General features: G+C 43.3%; 1 protein-coding gene across 1 annotated transcript in view; it reads left to right on the top strand.

Moving 5' to 3' along the window:
* Positions 1 to 1,642: 1,642 nt before the first annotated feature.
* The window catches only part of srbd1 (S1 RNA binding domain 1), a 111,144-nt gene continuing 100,286 nt past the window's right edge, over positions 1,643 to 12,500 (top strand). Inside the window, exons 1-9 of the mRNA XM_062519944.1 lie at positions 1,643 to 1,766; positions 2,293 to 2,360; positions 2,625 to 3,003; positions 3,586 to 3,831; positions 4,376 to 4,542; positions 5,234 to 5,351; positions 5,846 to 5,984; positions 6,756 to 6,852; positions 7,721 to 7,892. Of these exons, the coding sequence (XP_062375928.1) occupies positions 2,293 to 2,360; positions 2,625 to 3,003; positions 3,586 to 3,831; positions 4,376 to 4,542; positions 5,234 to 5,351; positions 5,846 to 5,984; positions 6,756 to 6,852; positions 7,721 to 7,892 (1,386 nt within the window). The 5' untranslated portion in view covers positions 1,643 to 1,766. The remainder of the gene's footprint in view (positions 1,767 to 2,292; positions 2,361 to 2,624; positions 3,004 to 3,585; positions 3,832 to 4,375; positions 4,543 to 5,233; positions 5,352 to 5,845; positions 5,985 to 6,755; positions 6,853 to 7,720; positions 7,893 to 12,500) is intronic.

Genomic DNA, 12,500 nt, shown 5'->3' on the forward strand with positions numbered 1-12,500 from the left:
GTCCCGTGAACCTACTGTAATTACACAAAACTTAGCATATTCAAAGGGTGTCATAATGATCATTAATTTTTGCTTTCTTATTTTTGACTAGGTGGCGCTATACATAATAATGAATGGTTGTGGGATGGTTTGAAATGTTTTTTATTTGTGTCTTTTTGTCTTTTTATTTATTCTCTGTACTTTTTTAAACTTTACTGTGAAGCACTTTGGTGCAAATCAGCCGTCTGTAAATGTGCTAGAAATAAACTAGACTTGACTTGACATGGCCCCTTAAGACCAACATAAAAAAGGTGGTCCTCCTAGGTCCTACGGTTCTCAAGATATTCACAGATAACTGTGTCCGGCCACCTGTACAGGCCAGTTGGTGTATAGTAACATACATTATTTTATTGTATGGCCCCCCATGAATGGAATTCCACAAAACTTGAAGTGCATTCAGAGGACCTGTCATATTGATCCTAGACTGCCAATTTTGTGCAGTTTTTACCATGTCAGGTCAGAGATACCTGCAATTACAACACCTAATTTTTGCTTATTTTATGTTTAACTAGGAGGCGCTATAAATGAAATGAGTTGGTTATGGGATAGGTTGACATGGCCCCTTGAGACCAACATACGAAAAAAAGGTGGTCGACGGATCAAAACGAAAAAAACAATGATTCCAAATGGTCCGTGTAACATGCTTTCCATATGGGGCTACATGCCCACCACGTTTCGTGCACCCCGGTCTTTCAGTGTCCTGGGAATCCTTCATAGAAATTTGTTCACCAATAAATAAATAAATAAATAACTGCTAAAACTTCTGGTCATAATAACAAGAAGATTTTACACAAACTAATGAAAGAATATGTAGCCTATTTGAGATTAAGAATGATGGCTTGGAATGTTGTTGGTTAGTTATTCTGTATCAGTATGTGGCTTATGAATTTATGATAATCACTTCATGCCTCTATGACGCTATTTTCAAGAGGCAACTCGGGCATCGATTTTTAAAATACCTTCTAAATAGACCTCTGAAGTTCGCCTACAAAAAAGCTGCCATCTTTGAAATTCGGTATCTGGCGATTTTTCCTATGGGAAAATAACATGGGGGTTTTGAATTATCGCACCTGTTAAACTCTCGCGGGGACGATGATAAAGTCTTAAATGCAGACGTTTTCCTGAACACACTTTTGTCCTCTGCCTTCTTGTGCATACTGTGATCTCCGGTGCGCGAAGGCGGCAGACTTTGATTTTTGCTACCCCAGAGCTAACTGGCTAACTAACTGAATGGCAAGTTGCATCGCAAGTTAGCTCTGGGGTAGCAAAAATCAAAGTCTGCCGCCTTCGCGCACCGGAGATCACAGTATCCTCTCGAAGGCAGCTGCCAAAAGTGTGTTCAGGAAAACACCTGAATTTCCGATTTTGTCATGCCCGCGAGAGTTTAACAGGTGTGATAATTCCAAATCCCCATGTTAATTTCCCATAGGAAAAATCGTCAGATACCGTAACTCCTTATATGGGCAAAGATGGTAGCTTTTTTGTAGGCGAACTTCAGAGGTCTATGGATAGAAAGGTAGCCTACTTTATTTCACACACCTTCTGTGAAAACGGTGGGACTTTTATTATGATACCTCCTGTAATGACGGCCATATTGGATTTCGTTGTATACACTTGTACGGAGCTGAATGACTTGTGTAGTAAACAGTTATCTTGTAGCAAATTTAGAGTGATGCTTGTGTACAATAATTTCCAACACACAACTAAATAAATATCGGAGAAACGTCGTAAGTCTCATTCCTACGTTTTCTTTGTGGTGTTGACACTGATAGATAGCGAACTTTGAGCTGTTCGAACAGTCAGACCCAGCTTGCTAGCAGCAACCTCACTGTGTCGAGTAGTCAAGGCGCTAAATTCAAACGGATTAGGAATGTAAACTGAGCCATGGATTTCTCTGTAGTTCCTACCATGACACGCAGCTGAGGTTTTGTAACATCGGAAACGTTACGTTTTTCCCCAGGGTGAAACATTATGCTCAGACGTGCCACTGTGGTAGCATTTGCTGACATTCATGTGACCAGTGCATTGAAACCAAACATAGCCAAACATTCATGTTCACTCTTGCGAAGGGTTTCAGATCTGTAATCAGAATGCTATTTGGCACGTTGTCCAACTTGTCCTTTTGGTGTTGTTCAGTTAGCAGGGGGTTCACTTGGAAACCATATTTTAGCAGGGTGCAGGCTACATTGTATTCAGTCGGCAAGGCTAATTCTGATCTTTACCCATAATGCTACAATTCACTGTTTCGTACAGATGTTACGAAGAGCAAAAACAGCCAAGGTGTACACGGAGGTGATTTCAGAAGATGAAGACGAGAGCCCGTGAGTTTGTTTACACATACAGAGTACAGACAGAATACAGACAGACAGACCGACAGACGTGTAAACACTATCATTTGTGTGTGTGTGTGTGTGTGTGTGTGTGTGTGTGTGTTTGTGTGTGTAGGCCTATGTTTGTAGGCCTAGACTACTATTTCGGAAGTGAATTCATTCATACATTCCTGCTTCTAACAATAAGTTGTTACACAAAAAGGACTCAGTGACTTCATCCCTCTGCTTATTGATTGTATCCCCGATCTGCTATAGACTAGGAAATGCTGAAGCTACGGCGATCAGTAGTGATGAAAATGCAGATGATTCATGGCTACCGGAGCCTAAGGCAAAATCCGTCGCCAGGAGACCAGCCAAACCCAGGGAACCCAAACCTAAAGTTCCTAAAGAACCCAAACCAAAGAAGGAACCCAAACCTAAAGTTCCTAAAGAACCCAAACCCAAGAAGGAGCCTAAGCCTAAAGCAGAGAGGAAGCCTAGAGCTCCCAGGGCTCCTAAAGCCAAGAATGTGGAACGTCCAGAGGATTCTAGAACCACAACAGAACCAGAAAAGCCTGGTTCAATGATGGAGGAGAGGGCGGGAGGAATACATGACAAAGAAGAGCTACAGGGGCCTGCAAGGGTCAAGGAGGAGGTAAGTTATCCTGTATGGTCCTTTATCTATGACCACTTTGATTATATCAGAATAGAATAGAATATATACTTTTTTGATCCTGTGAGGGAAATTAAATTTCTGCATTTAACCCAATGTAACCGAATTAGTGAACACACACAGCACACAGTGAGGTGAATCACACACTAACCCAGAGCAGTGAGCTGCAGCTGCGTGCCCAACCTGCTGCACTCGGGTAGCAGTGAGGGGTTAGGTGCCTTGCTCAAGGACACTTCAGCCGTGGTCGGGGATCGAAGCCCTAACCAGTATGCCATGGCTACCCATGATTGTACAATCATGATTGTATTTTAGAAATTCAGATTACTCAAATGACAAACTAGATAATATGTAGGTTGGCTCTGATTTCTCTGTGGGCATCCTGCTATGATAGGATGGAGTTCCACTTCTGGTCTATCAGACAGCTAAACAGTATAACACAAGTATTGTATTTCTGAGGTGATTATAGTCTATTATTCAAACCATTTTCTCACGCCCTGAGAAATGTGTTATTAATTATTTGATTGTGTTAATTAGTATGTACGGTATGTGTCTTCCTTTTAATAGAGACACTCCTTCCCCATGGCCATGGACCCCAACAGCTGCCAACCTAGTGGGAGTGGTTTGACCTCCTCCTCCAATCAGCAGTCACTGATGGTGAAGAAGGAGGAGCCTGAGGAAGACTTCACTTTTGGAGAGCCAGTTGCTAAGAAGCAGAAGACTTCCGCCGCCCCTCAAGGAAGGCCCATCAGGCAGGCCAAGTCTGTGAATGTTTTTGGGGAAGGTCTTCACATGAACTGGGACCCCATTCAGGTATCATCATGGACATTATGACATGGCACACCCCCACAATCAATAGAATACAAGTCTTTATTGTCCACTACTGTGGAAATTAATCTTTGGCCCCACAAACATACAGTACACACAAGCAATACTACACAGGGGGTACAACATATGGAGACATGGAAATGTGCAAAAAAAGGCTGACCTCAATAACTGCAGTAACAATTGCGCTCTACATGCCATAGATACTCACTGGAGGGGCTGCTAAGTCTACCCTTATATTTATATGTTCATAACAATAATGCACTAGTACATGTTGAAATAATAATAATGAAATAATAATAAAGCCAGTGACTGACTCTATTAGTTGACAGATTTTCTCAAAGACAGGAAAAAAGTTACCTGCAACATTCAATTAGATTCGACTGTAACATTAGAGTAGATTCAATGTTATCTTGCAAGGTACAAGTACAAAGACAACGAAACCAGAAGTGCAAAAACGTGATAACGTGATATTGTTTGTGAATTTTTGTATTTTGTGCGTGCGTGTGTGTGCGCGTGTGCACGCTAACAGGTGCTAGCTCAGAGATCAGGTGTGGAGCAGTGGGTGTGTGCCAACATTGCACAGCTTCTGCATGAGGAGAACACCATCCCTTTCCTGGTGCGCTACCGCAAGGAGATGATCAACTATATGGACGCTGACGCTCTCAGAGAAGTACAGCTAGCACTGGAGGAGCTATGGTGAGAGGCAGGGGTGTGTGTGTGTGTGTGTGTGTGTGTGTGTGCGCGCTGAAGATCTGAAGGGAATGGGGGTCTAATTTAGTGTGTACTGTATGTGTGTTTTGGAAGATTAAAGAGAAACTATGCAGGATTGGCGATTTCATCTCTGGTTTCGCTTTCGCTTTTTGTTTTCGCTCGTTTTATGCTTGCATATTTCTCTGCAGAGCTTCCCCTACAGCTTTAGCGTGTATATTTATATATATAGGCTATCTATACAAATTGCACACGTGATTCTTCTCATTCCTCACGTGTCTCAGACTTCCAGATGTAAACAAGGAGCGATTTCTCCCTGGACAAACTGCAAGGCTGCAATAGCGGATAGGGACACTGGGGGCGGGAGGAAATATTACTGTTTTCGATAAAACTGGTCAGTCAAGCAAAACAATGATTTCTAAGCGATTTTATGACTATAAAAATGTTGCATAGGGTCTCTTTAAACTGTTTTATCCCTTTGGAAGTGAAATTAAGTTTCCCTTTTCTACCACTAGATGGCAGCATAGGCCATGAATTTACTCAGCAGTGATTCAAAACTGTGGGTTGACTTCTGGTTGTTTAGATTGAGGTTGATTAGGTATGTTTTGAACAGAAATGTATCCAAGTAACCTAACAAATTGTTTGTGTGTGTGTGTGTGTGTGTATGTGCACACTGTAGTGCTTTGGCTAAGAAGTGTCAGTCTGTAATGCAGACGTTGAAGAAAGATGGAGTCTTGACCTCCGAGCTGGAGGTGTCCTTTAAGAACTGCAGAACACCGGATGAGCTTGACCACGTGGTGAGTGTGTGAGTGTGTGCAGGTGTGAGCCTGTGGGTATGTGCATGTTTGAGAGTGTAAGTGTGTGTGTGTGTGTGTGTGTGTGTGTGTGTGTGTGTGTGTGTGTGTGTGTGTGTGTGTGTGTGTGTGTGTGTGTGTGTATGTTTGAGCGTGTGGGTGTTTGCATGTTTGAGAGTGTTTGTGTGTGGATGTTTAAGAGTGTTTGTGTGTGGATGTTTGAGAGAGTGAGTGTGTGTGGATATTTGAGAGTGTGTGTGTGTGTGTGTGTGTGTGGATGGTTGTGAGTGTGAGCGTTCACGAGAGCGATATTTGTTTATAGTTATCGTTGTTGGTGTGAATGACCCTTTTACAGCACATCCTGACACCTGTGCTTTGTGATCTGCTAGCTGATTCCCCAACTGCTCCACATGCTTTCTCTGTTTTCCAGCGTATGCTACTGTATGTTCTAATGTTCCCCTCTTGTCCTACCCCCCCCCCCCCCCCTCTCGGCACAGTACTCCCCCTATAAGAAAGGCAGCAAGCTGTCCAAAGCCCGGCGGGCCAAAGAGCTGGGCTTAGAACCAGCGGTTCTAGCTCTCCTACAGAACCCCCAGACTCTCAACCTGCACTCCAACATCAGGCCTGACACTGAGGGTAGGAGCATCACAGACACACACACACACACACACACACACACACACACACACAGATATACTCACACACACACACACAGCTATACTCACACAAATGAACCTCATTCATCCTATCAGATTTCATATACGTGAACAAATGCACATACACATTGTTTCGTCACACACACACACACACACACACACACACACACACACACACACACACACACACACACACACACACACAGCTATACTCACGCACACAAATAAGATAAGATAAGATAAAACTTTATTTGTCCGTAAAACGGAAATTTGGTTCACATAATCTGCCCGATGACAAGACACAGACACACAAGATATCAACATAGCATCAGTAAACATTCCCCCCCCTCTCACTTTTACTGTCCCGGGGGGAATAAGTCAGGCTGCCGCGACTCCCATGCAAACCTACACAGAGACGGAGAGAGAGTACTTGTTTTTTTATATGATGCTCTGATAATGTAATATATAAATGCATAGATAAACAATATATAGACATAATGTTAATGTTATATACAACAATAATGTCAAATGATTATAATAGCAACACATATTGCATTATTAGTCATATAGTGTAAGCTATTGCCAGTAGAGGGCAGTAGAACATCACAGATTTGTGTGTGTGTGTGTGTGTGTGTGTGTGTGTGTGTGTGTGTGTGTGTGTGTGTGTGTGTGTGTGTGTGTGTGTGTGTGTGTGTGTGTGTGTGTGTGTGTGTGAATGTATTTGTGTGTGTGTGTGTTTGTTTCCCTGCAGGCTTGTCTACCTATGAGGAGGTAGCCACAGGTGTGGAGCAGATATTAGCAGACATGATTGCCAAGGACCCGGACACACTCACCCACGTGCGCTCTCTGTGAGGATCTCTTCCTGTCTGATTTGTCACCAACTACCCATCACACACACACACGCTCTCTCCACGTACACACACAGACACTTACACCCTGGTCATCTTGCACACACAACACAACCCATTCTCTCTACACACCCACAACACACCCACATACCCTGCACCACACTCTGACTCTACACATACTGTACACACTCACACGTACACTACCTTGGTTGCATTGCACACACACACACACACACACACACACACACACACACACACACACACACACACACACACACACACACACACGCACACACTGTTCTCCCGTTTGCCTCTCCTCTCCTGTGTGTGCTCCTATTCTTCCCTCTGTTCCTTGGTAATTATTTATGTGGATGTTGTATATGAACGTCTGGCAGGATGTTTATTCTGCCGTCATCTGTTGGGTCTATAGGGGCAGTTGATTGACTCAATAAACAGGGCTCCTGTCTATTCACCACCTGGCTATACTTTGTGTATCACATTGCTCTTGTCTGCTTTTTTGCACTTCTGGTCATAAGCAAACTGCATTTTGTTTTCTTTGTACTTGTACTCTGCACAATGACAGTGAAGTTGAATCTAATCAAGCCTACCCCTCCCCCCCACTCTCTCAAATCAAATCAAATGGACTTTACCCATTCATGCTTTATTGACATGAATGGGTAAAGTCATTGTTGCCAAAGCTACAAGTATACAATGTTAGTAATGAACTTTACATTAATATCGGTAAGGAGATCAAATGAAATAATGATAGGAAAATTAAAATAACACTGATAATAATAGCAAAAGAGTAGATTGTAAAATGATGAGATAAAGGACAGTAATGATAGCCGCCCCTCTCTCTGTGTGTCAGGTGTGAGTGTAGTCCGGTGATGCTGCAGTCCAGTGTGTCTAAGACGGCCCTGAAGGAGCAGCAGCAGCAGCAGCAGCAGGGGGGCCAAGCCAAGGGGAAGCCCAAAGACATCGACAAGTTCCAGCTCTACAGCGACTTCTCCTGCAACATCCACAGAGTGCAGCCACACCAGGTGGGAGCCACACACACACACACACACACACACACAGAGCTATACTCACGCATCAATGAACCTCATTCTCAATCTTATCAGATTTCATATAAACATGTGAACAAATACACACACACACACACACACACACACACACACACACATACTTGTCCATTGCTGTGCATAAGCACTTTACCTCTAAATTCATACCTGCACACATGCACATGCACCCCAAAAGTATGCACCTTCACTGTCCTGCCAGAGGTGTTGTGTGCGCTGTGTCTGTGTACCGTGTCTGTACAGTGTGTGTGACCAGATTTATTTTGAGTTCCCCTCTGTGCAACTTAGAGCGTCCATATCACCCTTATTTTGGTGCCAGATCAGGACGGAATGCATTTCACACACTTTAGCCAAGGTCAGACAGCGACAGATGCAACCCAGACTGATGTGTGTGTGTGTGTGTGTGTAGATATGTGTTCCACATTTTCAATGTGATGATGATGTGCGGTCCTCTCTCTCTCCCTCTCTCTCTCTCTCTCTCTCTCTCTCTCTCTCTCTGTCAGTCTTTTTTTAAATTGTAGTCCCTCTTTATTTGAAGTGGCCTGTCATGTTGTCTTTATGCTGCTGTCACAGGTCTGACATAATCCAGCTTTTAATGCGCGCTGATGGTAATGTCCGTTGATTTAACCGGTTTTGTTATGCATGACGTGACAAAGTGTTGAGCGGGATTTAAATGATAATCGCGCCGCACTCGGAGACGGCGTTGTCAGGCGGCGTTGCGGGCTCTCTTTGTTGCCGCGGTGACAGCGAGGGGGACATCCTGACAGGCGCTTTCAGTGGCAGGGAGCCAATCTGGCATTTAGAGGCAGCGGCGGCGGCAGAGGAGCGCTGAAAAGACCTCTGTCAAGTCCCACTCAGGAGGGAGAGAGTGGGGAACTAGTCACACACACACACACATACTGTATGAACATACACTCACATTCATTCACACATTCACTGCTCACACACACACACACACACACACACACACACACACACACACACACACACACACACACACACACACACACACACACGGTCATTCATTCACTACACTCACAACGCACACTCACACACACACACTTTATCACACACGCACACATACATGCACTCTCATTCATTCACTCATTCACTACACACACAACTCACACACACACTTACACACACACACACACACACTTACACTGTCATTTATTCACTACACACTCTCACACACACAGACATGCATGCACTGATTCATTCACTCATTCACTACACTCACAACACACACTCACACGGACACACTCTCTCATGCACACACACACACACACACACACACACACACACACACACATGCACACACACACACACACACACACACACACACACACACACACACACACACACACACACACACACACATTCACTCATTCACTACACACACAACACACACTCACACGGACACACTCTCTCATGCACACACACACACACACACACGCACACATGCACACATGCACACACACACACACACACACACACACACACACACACACACACACACACACACACACACACACACACACACACACACACACACACACACACACACACACACACACACACACACACACACACACACACACACACACACACACACACACACGCGCGTGCATGACCTTAAACTATCTATCATCAAAAGGACATTTGTCTTTAGATTACTTGAAAATGTTCATGTTGGATATCCAGTCAACATTTTGTGAGAACTAACGGTATACCGTACACACACAAACACATTTAGAGCAACACACACACAGACAGACAGATACTGGCAGTAGTGTTGCTGTCGTCAACGAAAATTATGACTGAATATCGTCGTCAACAAACTTTTTTCACGAGACGAAAACAAGACGCAACGTAAATGCTGGCCATGTGACGATGACTATAATTAAATGTATAAGGCGTTGACGAATAAAAACGAGACTAAATGTGGTTTGCAAAATAAGAAACGTGCTAAAATGTCTCTTCATTTTCGAAGACCAAAATGACAGGAATGTTATAACATTATTTTGTGCCGTTTAGTCGCGTTATTATTTTTGCAGTATTTCTGTTTCCTGCGTCTCACTTCAGAGACGCATCAGGTTGCATGGTCTGATACCAGAGGACCAGCGTTTCTTGTGTGGGCCTGTTGGTCATATCCGGTGCTTCTGTCACTCATCTGATAATATTTGATCATGTAGCATAGGAGCGGTAGATGTATAGCCTATCGTTCTAATAGAAGCAAGAAAATATAGGCTACTAGTTGCTAGATGGCAACTCTCTCAGTTCAACTTTGCACTAGGCTACTTATCTCACCTCCGCAAATAGATCTAATTCAGATGAAAATGTTAACAGGCAACTGCAGATTTGATGAGTGTGTAAGCTTCTGTCCGGCTGATGCTGGCGCTGCCATCTGTATAGCCTACAATAATAACATTATTCCACCTACGATTAGCAACGGAGTTCTAATCATAGACACATTTTTAATGGAACCTTGGCTTAGTAGGCTATCTAATGTTGTGTGGGAATTGCAAGAAAACTATTGAAAACAATTCCTTACCAACCACACAAGTGCGCGTGTGTCGTTTATTTAAACGGTAGGAAAACTGAATCAAAGACGGCACTGTTCATCAACAAAATCAGCATGGAGTTAAAACGTAATTTAAAGTCCCACGCATTTAAAGTGGCAGGGATCACTCAAGGCATAGGCCTATACCACAACTGAGTGATGAACGTGAAATGCATTTTATAGGCTACAAAACACTGAATTAAGATGACAACTGTGTGTAACCACGCTTAGGCTACTTAGTTAATGATGAAATAGCATCCACATTTAAAGCATTCAATAGCCTAGGAAAACTTTATCAGTCAGTTAAATTGTTCTCAGAAAAGGAACAGCACAGAATATTCCAAATAGTCCTTTCATGGTGACAGGGGAGACCAAACTCTGTGTAACATACCTGATTCCACTGTCAATGTTCAGTGCCTATTTAACCTATAATATTTGAATTTTTTTAATCCATGAAAATTAACCAAAATGTATAATTTCCTATTAAAGGGGTAGTTCAGAATTTTGGACATATGACCTCATTTCCAGGTTAGCCAGTGAGGCATTTATCAGTGGAGACCGTTATCTGCACATTTCATCCAGTCCTTCTAGTTTCAGAGTTCGCTGGTGCTATAGTGCAAGTCAACAGTATTTGCCAGCCTGCCACTAAAAACAGTCTTACCCAGTCTATGGAGGAACAACCCCTTTAAATAGAATTGCATTGATAAAAAGATGCTAAAATCCAATTGTAACACACCATACACACCATACCTAATGTGAAGCATGGTGGGGGCAACATTATGTTGTGGGGATGTTTCTCTTCAGTGGGGACTGGGAAATTGGTCAGGATAGGAGAATGGATGCTGCCAAGTACACCCAAATGATTGAAATGATTGAGGAAAACCTGCGTCCCTCTGCTAGACAGCTGAAGATGGGCAGGTCATTCGCCTTCCAACACGGCAATGATCCTAAACATACTGCCAAAAGAACAAAGTAGTGGCTTAAGGATAGGATGGTGAATATCCTTGAGTGGCAAAGTCAGAGCCCTGACTTAAATCCTATAGAAAATCTGTGGATTGACTTGAAGAGAGCACTCTATCGCCATTCCCTACAGAATTTGACTGAATTTTAACAACTCTGCACGGAAGATTGGGCAAATATTCCCCAATCTAGGTGTGCAAAGCTATAATAGAGACATATCCAAACAGATTGAGGGCTGTAATGAAAGCAAAAGGAAGCTATACAAAGTATTAAGTCAGGGGTATGATGACTTTTCCAACCCTGCTATTCTAGTTTTTAATTTTTTATTAATTTTCAGAACTGTTGACTTTTTTTTTCATTATTTTGATGTTGTACAGCTAAATTTGTGAATAAAACTGAAAAAGATCGTTTTTAAAATGGGTCTTGATTTCAGGCTGTAAGACAAAAAGTAACTATTTCAAAAGGGTATGATGACTTTCTATAGGCACTGTATATATATACACACACAGTATGTGTGTTATGTAACTGTCATATGTTCACATGTGTGCCTTATCGTCCGTATGTCTGCACCTGCATGAACAAAAATGGATGCAGTTTGTGTGCAGAGGTCTGCATGTTAGCCTATGTGTAAATTTTTGCACATCTGTGTTTGTGCATCCGTGTGTGTGTATGTGTGTGTCCGCGCCTCCATTTGTGTGTGTGTGTGTGTGTGTGTGTGTGCTCGTCTCCGTCTCTGTGCGTGTGTGTGTCCGTGCGTGTGTTTGTGTGTGTACATGCATGTTTGTGTGTGTGTGTGTGTGTGTGTGTATGTGTAAGGCAGGGGGGTACACAGCCGGACCTCACCCCCCATCTCCACTGGCAAGCCGTTACTCAGCGCTGGTCGGGGGCAGACTTGTCACAGTGCTTCACGTCACGTCACACACACACACACACACACACACAAACAAACCTACCACTTCCCTCGTCCTGAAATCAGTGCCCTCCAGACACACACACACACACACACACGCACGCACACACACACACACACACACACACACACACAC

The sequence above is a fragment of the Sardina pilchardus genome, chromosome 18 (genome assembly GCF_963854185.1).
Source record: "Sardina pilchardus chromosome 18, fSarPil1.1, whole genome shotgun sequence".
Lineage (NCBI taxonomy): Eukaryota > Metazoa > Chordata > Actinopteri > Clupeiformes > Clupeidae > Sardina > Sardina pilchardus.